This window comes from Ipomoea triloba, chromosome 5 (genome assembly GCF_003576645.1).
Source record: "Ipomoea triloba cultivar NCNSP0323 chromosome 5, ASM357664v1".
Lineage (NCBI taxonomy): Eukaryota > Viridiplantae > Streptophyta > Magnoliopsida > Solanales > Convolvulaceae > Ipomoea > Ipomoea triloba.
Window position 1 is genome coordinate 29,973,897 of NC_044920.1, and position 25,506 is coordinate 29,999,402.

The 25,506-nt window shown below is 36.3% G+C and overlaps 5 protein-coding genes across 7 annotated transcripts; 2 read left to right on the forward strand and 3 right to left on the reverse strand.

Annotated features, from left to right (window-relative positions):
- Positions 1 to 1,090: 1,090 nt before the first annotated feature.
- Positions 1,091 to 5,620, forward strand: LOC116019883 (SAGA-associated factor 29 homolog A). Of its 2 annotated transcripts, none has more exons than XM_031260244.1 (9): positions 1,091 to 1,438; positions 2,445 to 2,538; positions 2,778 to 2,854; positions 3,352 to 3,458; positions 3,636 to 3,721; positions 3,895 to 3,948; positions 4,251 to 4,401; positions 4,556 to 4,569; positions 4,771 to 5,620. In XM_031260244.1, the coding sequence occupies exons 1-9, from the start codon at positions 1,321 to 1,323 to the stop codon at positions 4,871 to 4,873; spliced, it is 804 nt and encodes a 267-aa protein (XP_031116104.1). In that variant the 5' UTR covers positions 1,091 to 1,320; the 3' UTR covers positions 4,874 to 5,620. The 2 variants fall into 2 exon arrangements, with proteins under 2 accessions (XP_031116104.1, XP_031116103.1); XM_031260243.1 differs by having other exon boundaries at positions 1,092 to 1,438; positions 3,349 to 3,458.
- On the reverse strand, positions 5,003 to 7,651 carry LOC116019882 (GDSL esterase/lipase At5g14450). The gene is made up of 5 exons (XM_031260242.1): positions 7,320 to 7,651; positions 6,938 to 7,147; positions 6,687 to 6,859; positions 6,303 to 6,576; positions 5,003 to 5,434 (listed from the first exon to the last, which is right to left on the reverse strand). Exons 1-5 carry the CDS (start codon positions 7,564 to 7,566, stop codon positions 5,178 to 5,180), a joined length of 1,161 nt encoding a protein of 386 aa, XP_031116102.1. The 5' UTR covers positions 7,567 to 7,651; the 3' UTR covers positions 5,003 to 5,177.
- Positions 7,652 to 10,300: 2,649 nt separating this feature from the next.
- Positions 10,301 to 13,993, reverse strand: LOC116020546 (uridine kinase-like protein 3). Its single transcript, XM_031261017.1, has 15 exons — positions 13,890 to 13,993; positions 13,607 to 13,724; positions 13,441 to 13,532; positions 13,263 to 13,332; positions 12,933 to 13,048; positions 12,719 to 12,815; positions 12,564 to 12,643; positions 12,219 to 12,413; positions 12,015 to 12,098; positions 11,872 to 11,932; positions 11,693 to 11,753; positions 11,411 to 11,504; positions 11,237 to 11,309; positions 11,063 to 11,145; positions 10,301 to 10,444 (listed from the first exon to the last, which is right to left on the reverse strand). Exons 2-15 carry the CDS (start codon positions 13,719 to 13,721, stop codon positions 10,301 to 10,303), a joined length of 1,365 nt encoding a protein of 454 aa, XP_031116877.1. The 5' UTR covers positions 13,722 to 13,724; positions 13,890 to 13,993.
- A 2,021-nt stretch (positions 13,994 to 16,014) lies between these two features.
- LOC116019895 (pentatricopeptide repeat-containing protein At4g35850, mitochondrial) lies at positions 16,015 to 20,907 on the forward strand. The gene is made up of 13 exons (XM_031260264.1): positions 16,015 to 16,174; positions 16,272 to 16,407; positions 16,508 to 16,670; positions 17,194 to 17,259; positions 17,349 to 17,446; positions 17,835 to 17,952; positions 18,042 to 18,248; positions 18,772 to 18,848; positions 19,617 to 19,710; positions 19,863 to 19,928; positions 20,021 to 20,098; positions 20,238 to 20,339; positions 20,509 to 20,907. Exons 1-13 carry the CDS (start codon positions 16,150 to 16,152, stop codon positions 20,596 to 20,598), a joined length of 1,320 nt encoding a protein of 439 aa, XP_031116124.1. The 5' UTR covers positions 16,015 to 16,149; the 3' UTR covers positions 20,599 to 20,907.
- A 7-nt stretch (positions 20,908 to 20,914) lies between these two features.
- On the reverse strand, positions 20,915 to 24,692 carry LOC116019896. 2 transcript variants are annotated; one of them, XM_031260266.1, is made up of 9 exons: positions 24,404 to 24,692; positions 23,967 to 24,280; positions 23,488 to 23,631; positions 22,888 to 23,007; positions 22,686 to 22,805; positions 22,434 to 22,520; positions 22,273 to 22,331; positions 21,495 to 21,651; positions 20,915 to 21,407 (listed from the first exon to the last, which is right to left on the reverse strand). In XM_031260266.1, the coding sequence occupies exons 2-9, from the start codon at positions 24,270 to 24,272 to the stop codon at positions 21,333 to 21,335; spliced, it is 1,068 nt and encodes a 355-aa protein (XP_031116126.1). In that variant the 5' UTR covers positions 24,273 to 24,280; positions 24,404 to 24,692; the 3' UTR covers positions 20,915 to 21,332. The 2 variants fall into 2 exon arrangements, with proteins under 2 accessions (XP_031116126.1, XP_031116125.1); XM_031260265.1 differs by having other exon boundaries at positions 23,967 to 24,324.
- Positions 24,693 to 25,506: the final 814 nt, after the last annotated feature.

Here is a 25,506-nt window from a genome sequence, read left to right on the forward strand (position 1 = left end):
CTATAATCTTTTAAACTTTTATAAACTTTGTAAGAGTTTATAAATAACCATAGAACAAACATTTATAGACTTTTAAAAACTTTTTCATATTAAAAAGTTTACAAAAGCCATTAAAACTCTAAATTGAATACACCCTCACAAACATTCCATAACTTCTATTAATATATTATCTATAAATTAGTGCATTGTAAAAAAAAAAAAAAAATTTGATGTCACAAAAATAGAGTATATTATTCATAAAGAAAATATAATTTGAAGTAGAATAAATTAACTTATTTGTGCAAATATTACTTGTTACCACTTCGCGTGTGGTGTATTGCACATTCAACACCTCTAACATCAAATAATTAATGTATTTTTAAATTTTTTATAAATTTACTTTTCAACTTTTAACTAGATGTGTAAACTAGTATATGTAATGATTATTGTTTATAAACAGCGTCTTTCGTAGGCAAATGAAGGTTACGTTCCTTGAGTAACATCATACACAATTTAAAATTAAGTCGATAAAAACGATTTTTTTTTTTAAATATGAAAATCCTAAACAATATTAAAAATCATTGTCAAGTCACTTCTACACAATCAACTGTCAAAACACCTGCAAAATATTATCCAAGGGGATCTTCGAAGACGTTGCATAGCTAACTAATGTGCAATTATTGACTTTCTAATGCATATGCTTAAATCGACAATTCAATTATGATTCTTTAACTTACAGATAGTAAAGAAGTTTCAACTATCTCATAATAAAACGAACACTTCAAAATAAGCAATAACATACAAAATGTATAATGTCAATGAATATAGGCGTTAATCTATATATGATTAATAATAATTTTAAATCTTTAGACGTTAATCGCGCTATAAATTGAACGCTTTTTTTTTTTTTTTGAAAACAATTGAACGCTTTATTTTATCATGAGCAATGATTGAGAGTTTCTCAATGTGCCAAAGAAATATTTTAAAATGACTACCATAATATATGGATAAAGATAAAATTTTACTTAATTTATATATAAAATACAGTTTTTTTGAAAACATATAAAATACAGTTTATTTCACAATCGTTTTATCAAACTAAAAATATCTTCTATTACAGCTTTACCATACAACACAGTTAATAAAAAGAAAAAGGAATAATCAGGGAGAATTTTCAGGAGAACTATCTGAGAATCTATCATCGGTCTCCATTTTCTCCGATGGCCGTCGGCAATGATCAAAGTTGAGCTCTAGTGTTGCTCTCCGACTTCGAAAACCTATTGTTCCGGTAGCTTCTAGCATTGACGCGATCTCCCGAGGCAAGCGAGAAGAGAAACTAGGATGACGTCGCCGGACATTTCCGATATGCTGGACAAATCGAAGGAGCTCGATCGTCTGAGGAAGGAACAAGAGGAAGTACTCATGGAGATCAACAAGATGCACAAGAAGCTTCAATCTGGTTAGTATTACGCGTCCTCGTAACCATTGTTACGGCGTAAGGATAGTTACTTTGATCAAAATTGATTGATTGGGACTGGGTTGTATGCATATATTTGCCCTAATTGTGCTGCTCAGATAATTATACATTCTGATTGATTTACATTTTGGACGATTATTTCTAATTGCCACGTGCTCATTTGTGTTTTAACTGCTAGCTTGGATTTTTTGTTGGCCTTAAAGCACTGCTATTTCCAATTATTGCTCTGTGTTAACAGTGGACTTCACATTTATGTTCATATTGTCTAAATCTTGCCGTGTTCCTACTCGTACTAACAATTTAAAGCTGTATGACTAATGACATTGTTGAAGTGAATGAAGAACAGCAAAATGACTGGGGCTGCTACATTTCCAACCTTTGTCAGGTGTTCCATGTCGTTGACTTTGAGTGGATAGCCTGGCACTAGGGAATAAACAACAATTTGTGAAAGTATACATACTGTTTGCAGATTCTCCCATCTGATGGGGGCATATTGAATGAGATTTTGTGTATTAATGCAAGCTCAGTGAGGCTATTGAGCTCAGAACCTTTTTTCTGAATCTGCCCTCATGTTCATTTATAGGTGTTAGCTAAATGCTTGTTCTTTTTACTCTATGTTGTAATTAGGTTTCCTTTAGAGACTTAGGTGGAAGTGTTTGGCACAATTCTGTCTGGGATATATCTATGATCTTTCTTCTCTTTCTGTGTCTCAATTGATTCATTGTTCTTGTGCACAATGAGTGATCATGATAGCATCTCAGGTTCCCGAACACATGGGCTGGAAGCCTATTTTTTAAGTACTGTAAGACTACTATAGTATGGGGGTTTGTCCAAGACATTGAGAACCACTGTCCTAACAAAAATAGTGTATATATTAGAGCAGTTTGAACACTTTTACATGTTGCTGTTGACATTATGAGTTCTCTATAGACTAAGACATTAAATCAGTTTTTGCACATATCTCATTGGTCTTTCCCTACTTGTGCAGCCCCTGATGTGGTAGAGAAACCTGGTGACAATTCATTATCAAAACTCAAACTATTATACACACAAGCCAAAGAACTTTCTGAGAGTGAAGTCAGGTATTATTTATTATTTAGATGTATGCATCTTCTTTCTATGGTGGAGGATGCTGAATCCTGCAGACATTGTGGTTTATCCAACAACTAATGGAGTTAATATTTTTATTTTATTTTTATTAGCACAAACTTTTTTAACATTTAATTTTATAGTGTATACATGATTTACAGACTGTTCTTATTACACGCTGGTCACCATATTATTATGGAACTTGAGATTAATGGCTATAATTTTACTGCAGTATCTCTACTCATTTGCTAGGTCAACTGGATGCATTAATCCCTTCTGGGCCTCCAGGGCAACAACGGAGAAGAATAGGTGTGTACAATGGTCTGTGAACTTATTGAGATAGCAGTATAATGTGCTAGCATTGAGCCCCGTAAAATTTCAAGATTAGCATGCAACATAAAGTGTCTTTATTATTAGCTCTTTCATTTTTCTTTTGGGGTTTCTTAAAACTTACTCCCTTCGCCTCATATTATGCGTTTGGTTCGGTTAACAAAATTTGACTCAAGTTATTTATAATTCATTTTCTTTTAAAAAAATACTACGTATTTAGTTTAGTATTAGTTCATAAGATTTATATATTGAAAAGCTAAATTAAAAAGTACTATTAAATACAAAAATCTAAATTTAAAATTTATAAGAAAATGAGTGAATAAAGAAAGAGTTGGTTTGTCTGATGAATAGTAAATAGAACAAGTAAAATAGAACAGAGGAAGTATTTCCTTAGGAAATGTGAAAAAGGTTCTAAATTGTTTGCAACCCAATGTTTCCGTTCTTATTGAGAAATCTTCTCACATGGACTGCAGAAGGTAATGAGCCGAAAAAGAAAAGAATGAAGGCTGATTCTGATGTCACAAGGCTTTCTCCTAACATGAGAAATCAGCAGGAGTTCTTTGCTAACATGAAGGGTGAACAAGTAAGATTTAGCATTATGAAAATAGAGTATTTTGGTTCATTGTGCAAGACATAATTTACTCCTTAGATCATTAAACTATTCTCTCTACAAAAAGCCTGCACCATTAAAAGCTTTCGCATTTCTGTCTCTGATAAAGGAATAAAAAGTAAAATTTTTGAGCATGTGTGTTATTCACAGGTGGCGGCTAGGGTCATTCAAGAGGATGGTGATAAGGACGAGTGGTTCATTGTCAAAGTTACCAATTTTGACAAAGATACTAAAATGTAAGTTTAGTTCTGCAGGACTTTGGTACTAACAAATTTATGCCCAAATGGTCAAAGATGCAGAGAACGTATACTGCAAGAACTCTAAAGTTAAGGGAAAGAAACTGAGAAATCTGCTTTTGTTCTATTCGTTGTTGTTTATATTTTGTTTCATTATGGATGTGCATCTTTAGGTTTGAAGTTCTGGATGAAGAACCAGGTGATGATGAGGAAGGTGGTGGTCAGAGGTATGCTGCTTCTGTTCTAGTTTTCTTAACTATCAAACAGGACCAAATTCTTACACTAAACATCTGGTGTTTCTGCGTACTGTTTCATATTATGAATTCTTTTGTCGGGTTCTAACATGAGTTCTTTGGCTTTTCACTCTCTACTAGATGCTATGCTTTTGCTGTTCTATTTTCTGGATTCAATGTAGTTACCTTTTCTTTTCCAAATGTGAATAAAAATCAATCTTATTTCTCTTTGCTTAATAGACAAATCAAATAGTCTAGCTTAAGCGGAATGAAAAATTTTCTTCTTTTAATTTCAGAAAATACAAACTTCCATGGTCACATATCATACCTTTCCCGAAGAGGAATGAGCCCTCTAATACTCCAGATTTTCCTCCTGGAAGGCAAGTTTTGGCAGTTTACCCAGGAACCACTGCCCTATACAAAGCGACAGTAGTCCAATCTCGTAAGGTAATAACTCGATTATGTATTATGGAGTATGTGTTTACCCATTTTACCCCACTTTGTCACTCTACATCATACAACCTCTTCAGTAAGTATCGTAAAATTGACAGCTTTTCCATTCTTTGTTGCATGTTCCTACCAACTGTTTCCTACTTTCCAGAGGAAGACCGACGAGTAAGTGATGCCCCTCTATTTAAACCTCTTGAATATCTATTTATATCACGAAATTGTTGAAAGGGAAAATGACTTCTAGTTGATTGCAATATCATATCTATTTCATTCTTTTTAAAACTGGACCAGCGTTCATGAAATTAAGATTGTCTTATGGTCTGTGTTCTGTATAGCCAAATGAGACTTGATTTTTCTTGTGGACAGTTACATTTTAGAATTTGACGATGATGAAGAAGATGGATCTCTACCTCGGCGATCAGTCCCCTTCCACAGGGTAGTCGCCCTTCCAGACGGACATCGCCAGTAACTAGACACTATTTATGGTTGTCCACAAGACCAAGAATCCATAACTAGAGTACTAGAACTGCTTCTTGTGTGTATCTATGGAGTATTTATGTCAGTATCACCCTCAACAACATAGTAACCCGTCTGCATCTAGCTCAAACGACAGACATTGTTGTATTAATCAACTATCCTGGCATTGTAATGTTCAAGTAATACAATTCGCTCCGTATTTGTAGCCGTATATGTACAGCACACGGAGAAACTTTGTTCAAGTTACATTTGCCTTTGATAAGCTCTTTTCAGGATGATCAGGAAACTTGCATTCATTATCCGAGGGTCAGCCTGTGACAAGCTTTTGTAATGGGGATCGGAGGATCCGACCATGTGCCATTCACAATCTGACTAGCAACCCAGTTGTTTGCAGCTTCCGAGTAATGCACGCCATCCCAGCTGACAGCCGCAGATGGCTTCTCACAGGATCCTGCATAAACCTCAGTGTCGTTTATCTTCGCCCTGTGCCCGCACCAAACATCGTTTCTGGTATCATGATATCCACAGCAGATCTTGAATGGGTCTTCAAATCCTGTAACAGACGAGGTTTGTTTAAATATTGTAATAGAATAAGGTAATATTTCTAGATCCGACCATGGGCTGTTTCTTTTGTTTTATGCATTGTTGGATTCACTTCACCTACCACATGCAACGTTCCTCCCTGCAAATCTTGAACAAAACTGTCGGTAGTTTATATATAAATAATTTCATCACCGTCTTTTTTATAGTACTGCTGTGTTTGTTGCTAAGTGCTAACAATGGAAAACAGACAACTAGAGTTCAGAATTCAGATTAGTCGTAACTCGTGACTCTCGTTGTCTTCCATGTTCCAGCTATTAGCCTATTACTGCCATTATATAGATAGATCCATTGTTTTTTAAATGTGTTTAGTGGTGGGTTATTAAATTTCAAGATCGATTATCGGGGAAGATATTTTTTGGATTGATTAATCAGATGTGTTGTGCCTATTTTTTTTGAAAAGCCTATTTTTTATTTAGGAAAAAGCTTACAACCATTAGCACTTATTTTTGCCCAGAAAAGGTGAAATAACCTTGCCTACTTTGGGTGTTGTGCTAGTTCTTGGCTTCTTGCCCAGAAAAAGTTAAATTCTTTGACACACTAGGCCTCCATATCTAATGGAGAGGTAAATCATGGTTACTCAGTGATTTCTGGTTCCATATTTTGCTATAAGTAGGATTGACATTGACAAGACAATGTTTTTGAGTAATTAATTGTAAAACTTCCTTTTATCGGTCTTGTTTTGCGTAGAAATTCTGAAATTTACCACATTATATGTAATTTACTCGATTAATTATTTCATAATTTATTATCCAAGAACCAAATAATCAGTGAGGGCGGATTGTGACTGTTTTTGATTCTAGTAATGAATAATGACTGACCTTGGTTCTTTGCACGTTTGATCAATTCGTACTTGGCATGGTACATATCTACATAGGTTAGTGCAGCTTGCGAGAGCTCTGCTCGTAGTTTAACGACACTGTCCTTGAGCTGTCTGTTGAACTCCATGGCGGCTTCATTCTGAGCTTTGACACATCCCTGTTCATCCAGTTCCCCCGGCTTCGGATCTCGGATTTTCGTCGTTGATACAGGCAAGCACCCGATCGGAGCCGTGTTGTGTATCAAAAAATTCCTCGCCCCTTTATTGTGCAAATCCTGCAAATTAAATCAGACCTATTTCATCCTCGATTGGGAACGAGAAATCGAGAGATTTCATTTCAGTCTCGGTGTTTAAGTTTCCAGTAATAGAATGTTTTTGAACTTACGCGAACTTGTGCAGTTAGCTGGTTTACGATGTCGGGAATGGCGGCGTGGAGTTGTTCCATATTCATCTTTCGGAATCCGGCGGCTAGGTCGTTTTGGCCTATATCCATGGTGTAAAGTGCCTTTGAGAAGTGCTCCGGCACCGGCAGCCTGGCCCTATCGGTTTCTTCCTTAGCTGCGAGGTCGACGATTGAAGGTATATACATAGTAAAAGCGCAAAACGCGATCGGAAAAAATGATTTCGATCAATTACCTTGGTTATAGAAGTAGGATGTTCTGGCTTTGAACTGAGTGTAATGCTCCACTTGAATGTCGAGAGGGAACGGACTAACTCCGTTCTCGAACCACGACTCGTATTGCCGTCGAATGGTTGCTCCGCCTGTCGCGAAGTTGGCGCCGTGCCGGTAAGAAGTTCCGACCGAATCCAGGTACGCACTCAGGTGCGGTATTCCCAAATGCTCAGCTTCATGAAAACAAAAAACGTGAATAAGAATGCCTGCCGGAGCTCAAAAGTTGTTATTCGAACTCTTTGTGCTTAATAAGAAGAGAAAGTGGTTATGAACAGATACTGAGTGCAATAGAGCCGATGTATTCGAAAAAAGATATATGTCGATCGATCAAGAGATACGTCTTACCGATGAAGTCGATGATAAGGCGGCCGTCGCTGGCTCTTCCGGTGGGTCTATGGAAGTAAGTCTCGCCGAAAGGTTCAATCGTGGGGAAAAACGCGGCTGCTATCCCGCCAGTGTCGGAGTTTGAATCGCCGAAGTTGTATACCGCCGGGAAATCGCACGACGGTAAATCCATACCGTCGTTATTACCTTCCACTACCAAAATCGACGGCAGAAAACATCCGACCAGAACTGTTGTCAGAAACTTCATGGTTTTGTTATTGCATGCCCAACTCTTCTGAGCGCATGCTTCCCTTGTTTATAGCCAAACTTGAAGTTCACTTGGGTGGGTAAACCATTTTGGAATTGAAAATCCTACTTGCTTTCATTTTTTTAAAAAATTATTATTTTTATTTAAAAAAATATAATTTTTTTTACTACTAATTCCGTTACAATGTAATATCTCTCATGAGGCTTGAACCCATGATCTCTCATGTGGGAGAGCCACTTGGTATCACTAGACCTTAAAAAAACAATTTTTTTTTTTTTTACCTCTTGTATGTTCTCGTTAACAAGTTTTTTCCTCTTCTTTTAACAAGCTTTCATCTACCTCCCTTGCCCACATAAGCAGCTCATTTGGTCACATGAATGAAATTTAGGAAGAAAAACCATGAATCAAGTCTGAAGTAAATAAAGGTCTAGCCTCTTTTTTCTTCGCTCATTTATGAGCGTGCATTTAATCCTTGTTAGAGAGTTGGAGGACAATAGTTATTACATGGTTGTGAATTTATTATTATTATTTACGGAAATTATGAATTTATAAGAAAAATCTACAGTGTTGATTGACCTTATACATTACTGTATAATAGCAACATCATAGAAGCTTCCAAATGTACTCATTTTGAAAACTCATCACCATATAATAGAGTTAGTGAGGAAGGAATGAAAATTTAAGTAGTTTTATAAATAATAAAGATTATTTTAAAATGATTATAAGAAAGTTAAAATTGAAACGTGATGAATTGTTTTATTTTAATGAAAATTATTTTAAGACAAAAAAAATAAATTTGTGAATAGATTGGGACTTGGGAGAGTACATGATCAGTAGCAGGCACCTTACAAGATTGATGGAGATCAGATATGATTCCTTTATAAGATTCTGTGAGTAATATGATGCTCCTTATATACCGGAAAATACAATTATTATGTTCAATATTTGGGCAGGAAATTCAGGACGTGCAGTCTTACAAATATAGTAACACTAGGCATCTATCAAATTAATTATAGCCCACATGTCTCGAAAGGGAAGTATGATTTACATACTAGAAGATAATAAGTTCGATTATTGTTAGCATTATTTCGGTTGAATAAGTCACTCAAGTACAGTGATATGGTAAATACGGTTAAGTCTACAAATACGTACACTTTGTAAAGTCGGATTGTAAGTAGATTTTTAGGAAATTGCTTATTAATTTAAGTTTGGAGCTCGGGTTACGACGTGATGAGGTCAAAGAGTCCCGAACTATAGTGTGGTAGGTAGAAATGTCTAAAAGTCCTTCTTCCTCGCATTTAATGCGGTATTTATAGCAGGAGAGAAAGAGACACATGTCGAAAGCAGTGCCAATTGCCACATGTACTGTTTTCCTTATCACCTATTGGTGTGGGGTTAAGTCAACCCCTTAAGTGATCCGGCTCAAGGCGATCCGACCTTAATTGGTTAGGGGTCGATGCTTTAGACTGCGAGGTGCTATTGCAGTCCGTTCGGTCATCTACTTCAGGTTGTGAATATCAGGCATGTGTACAGTATGCAGAGGAATGTATACTCGGAGAATATTCCCTATCATATGGTTTATATTTTGTGCCTAGTTTGTAGGCTATTACTTAGGAGACACCAAACTCTATAGGATAGTAATTGTGTGTAATCTTTTGATACAATAATTATATTCCACCCATTCCACCATCAATTTAAGCACAAGATCTAAAAGTAGATTTCATAGGTATGTAATATGGGTTGGTCGAAGCACATGCAAAAGCTATATATACACCATGGGTAATGATTACATGCCATGGCACATCGCATATACTCATGTTTCAAAACATGCACTATTAAGGTCAGAAGACAATGCAATGGACAATGGTGGATTATTAATTGGATTGTCACCAACCACAAATCGAAAGTATGTGGCAAATCACACAAAAATAGGTAAACAACACTAAAAAAAGCTTCTGATATTTAATTAATCATATTAATTTTTTTTTACTTGTGATGGATAACCATAACTCCCAAAATATGAGTGCACTCCACTACTCCAGTCTCCAAGTGCTTGTGCCTGGTACCACATAACCATTACTATTTACTACCACTCTAAAGTTCATCTGATTACAACGTTGTTAAAGTGTATCTAGTGGAGGTGAAGTTGAAAAGGAGACAATGGCCACATGATCTGCTACTGCGTAGACAAAGAGCACGCTAACGAGTCAAAACTCATCAAAAAGATAATATTAATGGTGTAAATGTGGTTATCCGTCATTTTTCCCATTTTTCTTTCGTTCATTTGTTCTCCTTCCACTAATAACAATGTTTCTCTTTCTTCTTACTAGAAGAGAGACAATATATGTCACATTTTGAAAATCGAGAGCAACATTAGTAATTGAAGGATAATATTAACAATGGACATATTTGTGAGAAACATACATTATAATATTCCTTATCTTAATTTCGCTATAGTCCAGAAACCATTTAAGTAATTAACTCTAATAATAATAAAATACTACCAACAAATTTTAGTCGGAACCCATTTGAGAACCGGGTGTTGCTGCATACAACAAAATTTATTATTTCATTTTCTTGATGAATCTCGATTTTGACTAATTTAATTAATGAAGAAATAATTTAAAGAGTCAAAAATCCATGGCCTGTAACTCTGTAAGCATCTTTAATTGTTTGTTATTTTCTCAGCTTCACGGTTTCTTCCCGACCTGATCTTCTGTGGAAGCACCGCTGCCTACAGAGTGCCAAAGTAGCGATCTCCGAACTCTCCCATGCCTGGAATCACACTCAGATCTTTGTTCAGAGATCTGTCGATTTCAGACGTCACGATTTTTATCCTCGGGAATTTCTCACACACTACGCGTAAGCCTTGGGGCGCCTGTATGTGAGATTCACACAAATGATTCACAGTAAAAAACAACATGAACACTATGGTTTTGATGTTAAAAATGGATTCATATTGGGCGAAACCAGCTAAGTTGATCATGTTGTTGACTTAGTAACCACAAAGTTACAAGATCGAGTCCGCACGAGAGCGGTCTATTGAACTTCTTAGTTTGAGCTCAGTCAGTTATGGGTACTCTTAATGGTCCTTCGTCAAGCATGATTAGGTGGTTGACTTGGTAACTACAAAGTTACAAGATTGAGTCATTCTGAGAGCGGCCTATTAGTTTGAGCTCAGCCAGCTATGTGTTTACTCTTAGTGGTCCTTCGCTAGGCATGATTGACTCGGTGGATAACATTAGATAGTGATTGAGGAAAAGTCCAATAACCACAAGGTTACAAGATTGAGTCCCCCGAGAGCTGCCTATTCGCCTTCTTAGTTTGAGCTCAGTCAGCTATGGACTACGTACTCCTAGTGGTCTTTCACCGGGCATGATTTACTCAACGCATACCATTCCTTTGCCAGGCATTATTTACTCCATTCATACCATTGATTAGTGATTAAACTTTTCCTCGTCAATTTAAGAAAAATGGATTCATATTGTGCACTTACTGATATTAAGTTTAAGAAAATGATGTTGGACTCTGCTACTCCCTTGCTGAGCAGCACAGATATAGCTTTCACTGCAGAATTCCCTGGCAGTATGGTAGATGAGTATGTTTGAGAGTCATGGTAGAGTTAGAAAGGGTGATAACTCATGCAGAGATTGATCGGTTCATCACACACCTGAAGCAAGAACCGGATCAAGCAGTAGAACATGGCGGCTTGCAATGTCGGATGGTAGCTTCTCATAAATCAACTGCAGCAATATCAGGAACATGGGGCAGGTTGAAAAATGCTCTATTTTTATGGAAAAAATTGAAGAATTTAAGTAACCATATCGAAGTTTGATTTACAGACCTGCCGACCACTTTTACCCTCTCCTAGAATTAGAATTTTTCCAATTTTGATTCCTTTGCAGCATGCCCGAAGGGCATTTTCCATGCTTTCCCCACTGGTGCAATGAAAAAAGTTGTGTTAGTTTAGTACTCAAAGCTTGAGGTTAAGCAAGCTAGAGAATGCCAGAATGGAATAGTCTGCATGGGTTCATGTTTTCTTTCTATTTACTCAAATACAATGCGAGAAGCCATAAGGAAAATTACCCCAAAGAAATGAAAAGGGAGAAAAACAGTAAGTAAATACCTCCTGATGACTGATACCCCACATAAACTACTGCAGAAAATGACACCGCTATAAACAGATCCTGAAATTAATATCATAAGTACGTAATCATTCACTGCTAGAGCTTAATGATCACTTATATAGGTGCTGCCTTCTTACATGGAATGAATTGAATTATTGAATGATAGTAGTAAAGTTACCTGTAGGAGTAATAACCTGTTTTTCTGTGAATGGGAGGTGACCTAGGCCATGCTCCACAACCTAAATATAACAATTCATGTTATTGCAGCCATAAAAGGTAACCCATTTGCTGATTTGCACAAGACAAGAGTACTATGCATACCATACGAATCAGGCGGTCTGCATAAAAAACAAAATCATGTTTTGCTGTTTTGGCATTGCGTATAAGCGTGTGCATCCCACGAATCTAGAAACAAGACAGACAAATGTGAAAATTTCAGGCCAGTTCTCTAAGGGTCAAGCATTGCAGGTCAAGATATTCACAGATTTGGTAACTATGTTATTCAATACTGCAACAGAAGATAACCTGAAATGTTGAATTTATAACAAACACATTTGGGTATATTTTGCAAAGATCATGCTGGCCAAGCTTTGTACGTATATGTTGTAATATCAAGTCAATTGCAACATGATTCTCTGCTCCCCGGGGGATTATAATATCAGCATATTTCTTGGTTGGAAGAATAAACTCCTCGAAACAGGGTTTTACAAATGTGTCATACTGCAATAAGATCAGATATAGTTAGTTCCAAGAATGAACAAATTCACGAAAACTAAGATGAATAGCATTAGTTAAGATTTTCATGCATATATGTCTCAGTTCAAAGTAAGGGATTCCTAGGATTGACAAAGACATGAACAATCTACTGACTTGATCAAGCACACTCCGAATGCTTCTGCCCCACTCTAAGGTATCACGTTGTATCCTTTTTGTCAGGCGCACATCAGAGTCTGTATTGGAGAACGTTAAGCTTCCATATTGTGCAACAGATATCAAAAGAATGTAATTGATTAATTAGAATAAACCTGTGTCCACAAAGATCTTCATGTTCATGAGATTACGAATACGAGGATCATGAAGAACTAGGATTCCTTCTAAGATGATGACATCTGATGGTTGCACCTGAATTTAATGAATGATTAGACACTGTAAACTGATTCCAACTAGCTTAGCAAGAAGCTTTCTTAATAAATTTCAAATCCCATCTGTCATTCTGTTGTAAGAGAGAAAACTAAGTACCACGCGTGCTGGTTCAATGCTTTTGTGGCTCTTTAAATCATAATTGGCAATGCTAACTGCTTGCCCGCATCTTAATTTCTCTAAGTTTGAAAGAAGAAGCTCCATATCAAATGCATCTGGAGAAAAAGCACGCTCACAATGTTAAACTGTCAAAGCTGTATTATCATTTGTATGCACAGTACATAACTATTTCATTTCAATAACTTTTTTTTAGTGATGAGAGAAAAAAAGCTACAAGGAGATAAACCAGTCTAAGTTGTCCATAACTGACTGGTTCAAACCAAGAAGACCAATAGTGGAATATTTCATTGCAACTTAATTTTGAATTACCAGGATGGTCAAAGTTGTATTCTTGAACTCTTCCTATTTGTTCATCATTCAATGGATAATAATATGATTCCTGAAAAACCAACAATTAAGTCAATCAAAACACTAGCTGCAATGCATTCTACACAGACACAAATCATAAAAAGAGTAATGAAAATGCAAATACTGCAAGACCACTCACTTGATTTATCAGAACAACACGCTGATTACGAAATTTTGACATGATTATGTTACAAACCTCCGTTTTGCCAGATGCTGTCCCGCCGGCAACACCTTCAGTCATTCAAATCCAGAAATCAGTTGCTTGATTCCGCCAAATTATCATAAAACACGAAACAGAGCCTTACCGACGATAAACGGAACCTTAAGCGGGACTTTTTCCGGGGAAGCATTCGTCATCGCCTGAAGTGAAAAGTGATTTTCCGCGCTGCTCTTTATTGCAGCCACCACATCAGGTTCCATCGTCTATTAAAACCACAATCATCACATCAAATTCAAAAAGTCCCATTAGCGAGCTCAATTCGTGAGTAAATCTTCATAAAAACTTGAAATTCCGTTGCGATTTCAGCTTTTACAAAACAAAAAATCCCCCAACCTACAAATTCCGATACTGTTCTACGGAAGCATTACCGTGAAATCCGTGAATTATGACTCGAAACTAAGATCCACTCGTGCGCATGAGACGATGATGATCAACGTGCATACGTACGTATGAACACATGTATGAAACCCATAAACATAGTTACGCGTGCGTTAGGTTTGTATGTGTGAGGGATTGTAAGTAGGAAAGGAATCAGAAATGGAATTGGATTGAAATTAAATTGATAACCTTAGAGACGAACAATGGTGCGTTGTGACAGTGTATGATTTGCTGCGAAGAAGGTATAGTCCAGATGAAACGGGAGCTCGCGGGAAAAGCGCATGCGTTATTTTGACACCAATTTAGGTAGCGTTTGGAAAGCAGGAAAATGTTTTATAGAAAATGAGTCATTTTTCGGAAAACAGTTTCATTTCCAGTGTTTGAATGTATTATGGAAGTGGTTCATTTTCTGGAAAATTGATAGAATTGTATAATTAAACATTGTAATTGTTTTATTTAAAATATAAAAAATTATAATAGTTATTAAAATAATAGTATTTAATAAAAAAAATAGAATTTATAAACAAAAATAAAAAAAAGAAAAATTTTAAAAAAATGTAGCAAAGGTTTCCGGCGGTTTTTCCACCTCCTTGGTCCATGGTCATGGGTGATATGACTTGGTTTTGGTCGAAAACATGCGAAACAGCTATTCTGCCGATTTCGTAAAATGACTTACGGAAAAAAATTCCGTAAGTCATTTTCCGGAAAATGAACTGATTTTCCTTGGTCAACGGAAAACATTTTCCGGACGTTGCCAAACACAGAAAACTCAGAAAACATTTTCCAGGAGTCATTTTACAAGTTACCAAACACACCCTTAATTTGTAAACCATCCCCTCAAACCCATCTGAGAGACACTTCAAGCTACTAGACTACAAGGTCATTAACATTCAAATATTTTGCTTGATTAAATTAAAAAAATATAAAATTATGTTCGGTTAATGGTCAATGTATTCTTTAAAAATTTGATTTATTCGGAGTGAACACTTGTAATATTACCAAATATCTCATCTTTTTATGAAAGAGTCGTGATATACGCGCATAATCCTATCATATTCGCATAAGATAATATTATACCTCTAACTTTATCTTCTTATTTTTTTGAATACACCTTTAACTTTATCTTAAATCCCGACTTTTAATAACCATTTATGTGGTAGCAATATTTGGATTTGTAAGGTAACATGTAATCTAATTGACTCAATAATTTAAACAATATGTAATAAATTTAACGGGTCAGTGGCTAGTGGACTATACGAGCCAAATGTGATGGAGGGATTCACTGGGCAAATCCGATTGCATTGTGGGGATCATGTTGGGCCAACTTACACTTGTCACGTTGCATGACATCATAGTTGTTTGTCGGACTGAGTGGTCATGTTTACCAATTACTAGTGTTCTCTAGAGAGAGTTGTCAAAACTCCTAAGTCCCGCCAACAAGCGTTTAGCGTGCTGAGAAGTCGGCATGTCTGCCACGTCTCTTACATGCACTTGGCAGTTTCGGGGCGAAAAAAGAGTGTCCACGTGTAGCAAAATATCTGAGTCACCAATATCCATCGGGGTCGGTTTTAAGCGTCAGAAAGTACTTCTTCAAGGGCTTATCTCATGGTATCAGGATCGATGTCAAGTACTTGGGTCGGGACCGAGCACAATACAATTAGTATAAAAGTTCATTGAGCTAGTAGAGGCTTAAGCAAATTAAGCCCTTCAGGTCGAGTCGGTCGATACTAACCCAAGGTCGGATCAAGTTAGGAAAGGGTCCTCAGTACATGGATAGTCGGTTCTGGTCAAGTCCGTTGGCGTATAGGTCGGATATATCGGTGTATATTTACTATTAATTTATTTGTTTTTTCATTATGATGCTAATAAAACTGTTAAAAATTGTCAAATTATTATGCAAGGAAATGTGATTTTTGACAATCAAAGTTGAGTTAGTTGAAAAGTTGATTGATAATCGTAAGGTGCATAAAATTTTTAAATCAATCTTCTATAAGAGATGTTTATCAAACTTATTAATTTAAACTGATTAGTACATTTTCAAATAACGACTACTAACTATTCACAAAGACTCTAGTTTTGGTTCTTTACCATTTATAAAAGTTCCTTGGGCTAACCCAAGGGTGCACGGTGTTATCGTACACCTATACCTCAACACTGTAGGCTTATTCAGTTCATTACCTGAAATCTCGAGGGTTTATGCGCAGTCCCCAGTCCCCGGCAGCGAAGTGATCACTTCTCATCACCATCATCATGAGGCTCCTCCAAACCCTAGCTAGTATAGTATTCTCCCTCCATTGAAGCTTAGCCCTCAGATAGAGCGCCAAATCAGAGCTGAGCTAATTCTGATTCACTTTTTTTCAATACATTTTCAGGTAAAAACCGTTTGCTGCTTCGAGGCGTCGGGCGAAGATTCTTCGCGGCGTCGCCTGAGGAGTACGCCAAGCGAAATTATGCCAACAATGACTCCGAGTACAACACCGTTATAACCTCCATCACCGCTCAGCGAAGGTGATTGCACTTCTGAGCATTATTTATTTATTTATTTATTTTGATGTGTACATATAATTTCGGTTCGTGAATTTAAGGTGCATTTGTGTGATACGAGCAGACATTATTTGTTGAGGGATGTGTATGATGACATGATGCTGGATGGTGTAAAGCCAGAGAGGGATACATTTCATTCGCTGATAGTGGGGACTATGAAAGGTGCTCGATTGCAAGATGCACTGTTTTTCAGGGATGAAATGAAAGCCATGGGTTTGGTTCCAGATGTATGTGTACTCTAATTAGCAAGTGCTAGTGTTATCAGTTTGTCTTAACTATTTGAACATTCCCTTTTATGGATTTCTGTAGTGGCAATTCATTAGGAGAGTATTCATTATGAATTTGAAGTAATACCTGTTCTCTGAAACTTGGGGGATATTAATATACGCATTGCAAATGTTGCATCTTAATTGCACTCTTTCACACATGCTACACATACAAACATAAAGAAACAATCCATTGTAAAGGAAGCCTGGTGTTTTTTCCCCTTAAATTTGTATTATTAAAACATCTTAGTGCAGGTGGACTGAAATATTGTCTTGAACTTTTTCTCTCCTCTAATTTATTGTTCTCTGTAAATGAATTATACTTCCTCACCTCATTATCCATTTATATCAGTAAACAACCATGCTAAACATTTTGCTGGATAGATTTCTAATTTTGCACCCAACGTTTGATCATTGCATTCTAGCTTTAGCATTTTTGGTTATATCACATGTGATCAACAATGGCCATTGCTTTATTCCATAGGTTGCTTTGTACAACTTCTTGATTTCTACCTGTGGCAAATGCAAGAACTCTGATCAAGCAATCCGGGTATGGCCACTTTTCTTATCTTATCACTCTCTGAATGATTTCTAACTTTAGTGATGTTTATTTTGTTCTGTCTTTATTTTGAAGCATAGGTTTTAGAAGAAATGAAAAGATCAGAAGTCAAGCCATCTGGACAAACCTATGTCTGTCTACTTAATGCATGTGCAGCTGAAGGTCGACTAGATCGAGTGTAAGAAAATTTTTTGATGTTCTGATTTTCCCTTCTAATAAATATTCTTTTGAAACTTGTGGATGTGTAATGGTAAGAAAGGTTAAACTAGCTAGAGTCTTGTTACAGATGGCTGGATCAGGAAATTTTCAGCAATCTACTGAAATAATATTCATTTGACCAAATGGTTTCCATTTCGTTGTTTCTTGCCAAAAAATACTTCCCCACTTGTAATTTGAACCTATAATCAGTCGTAGTATGTGGACTTATGTCATGTGCCTTAGTATTTGGTCTGTTGTGAAGCCTACGTGACTATGAGCTTTGGTTTATTTGGTCACTTGCAAGGCTGAACACACAAGCGCATGTCTATTCTCATTAGCATCCAATTCAGAACTTCTTAATGTTGCAGATATGCAATTGTTCGAGATATGACTGCAGCTGCTGTGGGTTTGAACAAATATTGCTATGCTGGACTTATAGCTGCTCACAAGAATCAGGAACCTCTTGCTGATGATGTAGCTTCTAAAGTAATGTGCAATTAAACCTACATACTCTTAACAAGTTTTGATTGATTCATACATTTCAATTATCCTGATTCATTTTCTTTTGTGGGAAGATTATTGAGCTTGTTGAGCAGTCAAAGAGTTGGTCAGAGGTTGAAGCTCCGAGAGATATTCCTCAAAGATTTATGACAATTACTTCTGAAGAAGAACTTTACAACATCCCTACTGCTGAGTTTGTAAATCGACGTGCATTCTTGAATAAGCAGTTAACTGTGTACCATGTTGCCTTTCATGCTTGTGCGGATCTGAAAAATGTGGAGGTACTTTAGCTACATTATCAAGATTCTGTGCTCTTTCCTTTCTACATGGCTTATCCATAATTGCATTCAATCCATAATTGAATAAGTTACTATGTAATCATTGCCATAAACTTTAAATAATTCTTCCTTTTAAACAAAAAAAAAAAAAAAGAATAAAGAAAGTAGAAAAAACCTCCCCTAAATCATCAACTTAATTTGGAGACCATTAGTCTACTATTTATGGTTCAACTTTAAGCCAATATCTTAACCTATACTATGTAATACCCATTAACTTGATCCATTTTACATTTTAAGCTATAATCCTGTTTACCTTTAACTTTTCCTACTTGGGTGTATTTCTGTCTTTTCATTGTTGTGATGGCAGCTTAACTGTCTGAAAAGGGATCCTTATCCACTCAGTGTTTCCTCATGTTTAAGAATTTCTATTTCATGTTATATTGTTATGGCAAAAAATCTATATAGTCAGTCATTTGGTTCATTTCTCATAGGTCAATTTGGTCCAAATTCTGTTTATCCATGGCAGGCTATTGATACACTTCGTCAGATGCTTGAAAAGGATGATAAAACACCTGATGTGTTCATCCTGATGCAACTCATGAGGTACGTTATTGTCAAAGCACTTACATATTACTTGTACTTTAATATTGTCAGTGACTCAGTGTATTGTGCAAGCTCATTTTATTAAGTTTGAAGGACTTTTCAGTTTAAATTGTATGTAGAAAAAGCACTTCAGATATATGCATACAATTTTTATATGGGAGTAATATGTATATAATTATGTTAACAACCCAGTTGGAGATTAACCAACCACATCAGGGGGGGGGGGGGGGGGAGAGTATACATTAACATGTGGAATGGTGGAAGGGTTATGGTAAGAACTCAGAACAGGAATCCAAAAATACAGCTTTTAGCAGATAGAATGAATGTCTTAAGCTATTAATCTAGAATCTTTGGCCAATAGAGCTACTACTGAGCTTGAAACCAGAAGCTTAAGAGCTTAATCTTTTTGTGAACACGCACATATGTTGTTTTATATTATATTTACCCTCAACAAACCAACATGTTCATATGCTGCATGTCAAATTCAGACCTCACATTGGTTAGTGTCAAGTTGCATGCTCAAACATATTGCATGAACAGCTGCCCCTTTGGGGTGCTGAAAGTACTTGAAATATGAATACTACATTATCAACTCAAGTGTCTTAAATTTGTTTTGAAAGCTGTGTTCATCTTTATTTATTTTATTTTATTTTATTTTTGTTCATTCTTGGTTCTTCTGAATCCTGTGCACAATGGTGTCGGGGAAAACTGTTCTCGTGATTTTGCTAAAGTTTGCAGTACCAAAATTTGATTGCAATATACATGCAGGTGCTATCTACATACAGGGGACTTAGATCGTGGTCATAAAATTTTTGAGGACTACATAAACTCTGGAAGACCACCCATTATAGAGCTTTATGTGGTAAGTTTTAAAATAGAATGAATGAAACTGCTTGCATGTTCTCATCTTTTTTTGTTTTTTATCCCTCATAGCTCATGAATTAGCTCTCTGTTTTCTGCTGTGTTTCGGTATTTCCGGATGACTGCAACTAATAAACATTTTCTTTCTGAAAGACTCTCATAGAAGGAGCAATGGTTGGGTATACTACCAGAGGAATGCAAATTGCTCAGGACACGCTGGTACACTTTTGAGATCTTATTGCATTATGATTATTTATAATTTTTTTTTATTTTTCAAAATAGTCACAGTTTGCTTCTATGTCTTTCTTCAGTTAGCAATGAATCAAAGGAATTTTGTCCTGAGTGCAAAGATGGGAACTGATCTCCTCCTTGCAGCTGCTGGTGAAAAGGTTGGAAAAGAAAATTATGTTACTCCTCTGTTACTTATCATTGGATAATATTACTCTGAGACGCTAGAGTCTCAACCCCTCTCTTTGCTCATTAATTTTGGCAGTCTTTTAATAATATCTATCTGATAATTGCTTGCAGAGTGGCGGATATACAGTTGCCAACTTAATTTGGGACATGATGGTGGGGCGCAATATTAATATCTCACTTCATGCTGTTGAGGCATATTACCAAGGGCTGAAGGTAAGAAATCTTTCTTACTCTGTTCATGGCAAACCTGATTGTCATTATTTCTATAATTGTTATGAAATGAAGGTTCTAAAGTCATACATACTGAGTTCACTATATTGCAAATTGGCTTCTGGCTGTATGTACTTATATTTTTTTTATAATGCAAAACTTGTAAATTCAGGACCGAGAGATACCAGCAGATGATCCACGGTTGATGCAAGTAGAGAAATCATATAAAGATCTGAAAAGAAGGTTTGGAAGAACTTTTTAGGTAGGAGAGAAGGTGAACTCAAAGAACAATTGGTCCGCTTTTTACCTTTATTCTGCTAGAACTTGACAAGGCAAGCGCTGTCACTCTAGGTGATAGATTTGATTTTATGGTTCATACAAGGCAAGGCAAGAACTTTACTTAGGAACTCCTTTTATGGTTCTTTAGAATGCCATTATAATTTTATCATGAATTTCACAGCCTAGCTGATGATTGATTTTTCCTGGAACTGAACATCAAGATTGTGTCCCATTTGTGTGTAGATTTTGAGTTACATAAAAAGACAAGCCGAATTAGGCTTTAAAGGACTAATAGAAGATTGATTCCACATTTAGAGAACATCAATTGAAATTGGAGAACCAAGCAACACTTTTGTGTGCTACTGTTCTCCATAAAATTGAACAGTAAATTGCTTGCGCGTTGATTCATTATATTACTTGTACTAGTCCCGTCTGTCTATAAACCAAAAAAAAAAAGAAAACAAACAGACAAAATCAGGCAGAATATTAAAAAAAAAAAATGCTGATGTTTTATCCCGCACATATTATCCACACGAGCAAGGGTTGGACTTGAGCGCTCTCCAATCGCATGCATGCCTAGAAGGCTTCAAGCAGTTCTTAGGGAAGGCCGAATACATGCTGCAGCTCAGCTCATATCAATGTTGAACCCTTAGCCTTCTGCTACATCAGACAAGTTGCATGAAGTACCACTGGCAATTGGAGTTGAATCATCAGTTATCAACCGTTACGGAGCTTCTTAGCATTTTCAACAGCTTCAATGTAGAAATACAATCGCCATAGTGTTACATTATCCTGCAATACACCCACAGCGAATATCTAAGCCTTAGGGTCTGGTCTGGTAACTATCATCCACATTCACATTTTGTACTTTTTATTTACCTCTTTTTCCAAATCGATATGTATCTCACGGCGTGAATTTTCATTAACATTCGATTGCCTATGACGCTGTATAATCTTCACAACACTGTCAAGATTCCTTGGTGGCAAGTTCTTTATCATCCTTTGGAGCTGTTGTTTCTCAGAAAGGGTCATCAACCTGCCAATGATCCCAATGTGGCAACTTTTAACACAATGATAAGTAAACCAGCAAAAAGCCATCTGTCAGGAGTGCACATCTAAATACTAAAATACCCCCCACCCATCCCCCTCCATCCCACCTTGTCACTCAAAACCCAACCCTGCTTACTTAAAAATCCACTACTTAGGAGTGTCCTACGCAGATGACAGATCATACTTTGTCATGCCTCCCCTGTGGGTTGTTCCACAATCCAACCTGGCTCTGCTATTTGACAGATCATATTTGTCTTTCCATTATAGCTTATTTTCACACACAATAGGGATAATATAGTGCAAAGCTGGACTACAGTTACAAACTCACAGAGTTGACATATCATGTTTCAATGATTTGAAAGAGATAATGTCTCATCACAACTGCAGAAAATCATGGAAGCACACCTATACTTTTATATCAGGTAAAATGATAACCAATCCAGTAACCAACTTAAACTTTCCTAGAAGTTCCTTCTTGCAAAACAAAATAGATATGGGATAAGCAAAATGCTAACTAAGCAAATGACAAAATATTCTGTCGGAAACTAATACTCCATAATATACAGAGGAACAATAGCCTAACCCTCATCAGTGTTGAGAGAATTACCTGCACTTTGACATCACAATATCAAGTAGTTCTTCAAGTTTCTGCTCCATTTGCTCAAGCTGCCAAAAGTAACATTGAGATCAACACTCATATTTCCTGATTGTTGTAGAATGAAACAGCAATAGCTGTGTGAGGGCTTCAAAAAGAGAAAATTTATGTACCATTACTGAAAGATCATCTGAATGCTTCTTAAGCACTTCCTCAACAGTTGAACTGTCATTCTGGAGGAGGAATGGCAAATGATCAACCTGAAAAAGTCAGCAAAGATCAATTAATTAAGGAATATACAAAAACAAATGATTTGTGGACAAGTCATATTGCATGCACAGATTGGAGGAAAGTCATCAAACTCAGTCCATAAAACACCCTGGGGACAAACGCAATGGAAAACACCATAGTAAAGTAGGTCTTACATCTTGATCTTCTTTAGCAGCTCCAACATTTATATCTAAAAGGCAATCTCTATTTCTCTCGTTCATTAGCAAAGACTCTGTTCCCTTGTTGCCATCAAGTTTGCAGGCATTGTGGAAAGGCTGGCAGAAAATGGTCCAAGAATAGTAAATTATATATACTGATTGGGTAAGTGAAGCAAATGAAACAACAAACAGCTAATACCTTTGTCCCCTCTGGACTAGATCTCAACTGAGGGGCTTCACTATGGGATTCAGTACATCTATTCACAGCATTGTTGGATATTTCTCCTCTTGATGCTGAGACACTTTGACATTCTGAAGCCTGAATGAACAAAATTTCAAGCATAAATTTGCCAATATAAAAACAAAGTAAGATTTGCAAACAAATTTATGAGAAAAAAAAAAGATTAGAAATGATAAAGAACTAAACCCTATTGAGCCATTTGTATTAATTGCGATAAATTGTGAGAAACTAAAAATCTTTAAAATGTTTTTAGGTTTGTAAAAAACATTCTAGTAGGCAGTGATGCAATCTTTCTTCTGCCTCTCCAACAAAATCTAACTGGTTAGACTCACTAATTTCACAGTTTCTCTACAACTTCCTCCAACGACCCTTTGCTATACTTTCAGCAAGTTAAACTAACAGTTTTGCAACAAACACAGGAATTACTAGTAAAACCTACAATACTATAGAATGCCAAATACAAAAAAGAAGTCAGTACATGAGACATGAGAGTGAATACCATTTAAAACGTTGATAATCACAACAACAATAGACACGAAAGCAGGTGAAGACACTTACTGGCGAAGACAAAGTGGAAGGTTTGAGCTTCTTACAAGGATTCCCTTGATCAAAGTCAGATCCAGCAGAAGAACTAGTTATTAAACTCTCATTGAATCTCAGAAATGACTGTAGCCGGCATATATTAAAAACAACATCCACCTTCTGCAATTAAAGTAACCAGTGGAAATAGATTTCACCATTAGCATATAGTAAATGAGGTTGAGATTATCTTCACTGAACATATGATTGAAGCATATTTCTTTCTAAGCCACAACTATCGTATGCAGGTACAAATGTCTTAAACAGATAAATGAGAGGGTCATAAGAAAGTCATAGCCAATACAAAAACAGTAACCATCAGAACTATGGTTGACTTTATAATGAATTTCAGATTGGAATTTATCAAAAAGAGATGTTGCATCACTTTATTTTGTGCCAAAATAATTATACAAAACGTATAGGAGGTTAAAGAAAGGAGAAAAGGATTCATAACAGACCTCATCAACTTCCTCTGAAAGAGCAAAAACACCTTGACGAAGCAGTGATTTGAGCAGCCCCATTTTTATCCCAGAGACTTCAGGTCCAATACAATTAGAAAACAAGGAAGAAGAACTTGCGCTATTATACTCCTTCCTGTAGTGGCTAGTCTTGCTTCCATTCAAATTTTCAGCTGATACAGGAGTCTGAAGTGAAGAAGGCAGAAAATCTTCATCTTCAGATAGTAATTCCGCTATCTCACATTTATAGAAGCCAAAGTAATCTGGTTGAAGGTTGTTCCATCCACTTGAAGCATCCCAACCCATTCTAGTTTCTATAATGATACCAAATATACTATATGCGCATGAATAAGGAGATCTGTAAAGATAAACAAACCAAAACCTAAGCGTTTATGCACGGAAGTAGGAAAAAACAACAAAAACATAATCCGACCGACCTCTATTGAGCAGAGTGATCGTTGCTAGGGTTCCGATTCCGCTCCTGAAGTTCCTGGTGTTTAGCAAACAGTTTCCGGAGAACACGCAATCGTGAAGTTGTTAAAAAAAAACACTGGCAGGTGAAATATAAATCGCCGCCCTGGACCTGGAGAGCATCAATTCCGAATTGCATTTATCTTATTTTGCATCAGAAATCAGGATTAAAATATGTTTGGCGCAATTTGCATTCGAACTCCTATAGTGTTCATAATCTCGCCATTGGATTTCCCCGCTTCGACCGTTCCACGCTGTAACGCATTACATTACATATTTACATGTCCCCTCCACTTCACCACCACATGATCCACCCCTGGCCCACAAAGTTAATACTTATCCTTTAATATATTATGAGCGTGAGAGTAAAAGTTATAGGTATAGATTGAATGTTTATGTAATGTTTTTCAAATTAAATGTTGATGCTTCTATATAGCATGACTATAATCATATGGGAATTGGTTGGATTTTATGAGATCATCATGACCACTTTGTGTTGACTAATTCCATTGTGTGTGTAGGTGCTATGCATCCTAGAGAAGCCGAGGCTTTAGCTGTTCGTGAAACTTTAGGTTGGCTTAAAAACAATCGATGAGATAGTATCACTGTGGAAACGGATGCTGAAATTCTGATTACTAGTCTCAACAGACCGACTTTGTCTCATTTTGGTTTGATTATAGAGGACATTAAAATTGTACTCTCTTATTTTAAGGATATTGTGTTTTGTCATGTGCGTCGAACAACAAATTCAATTGCTTATCTTTTAGCTAGTTTTGCTTCTTCACAGTTTGTTAGTAGAGCTTGGAATGATTTTGGACCTCTTTTTATTTTATCTGCTGTAACGCATGACTTGAGCGACTTTGAGAGAGTATACTTATACTTTATTGGTCGAAACATTAAAGAGAATATAAAAATTAATATTATACTACTCCCTCTGCCCATTTTACCTGTCCTATTTACTATTCATTGGTCAAACCAACTCTTCCTTCTTTGCTTATTTTCCTTAGTAATTTTTTATTATTTTTAAATTTAATTTTTTGTGTTTAATAGTACTTTTAATGTAGTTTCT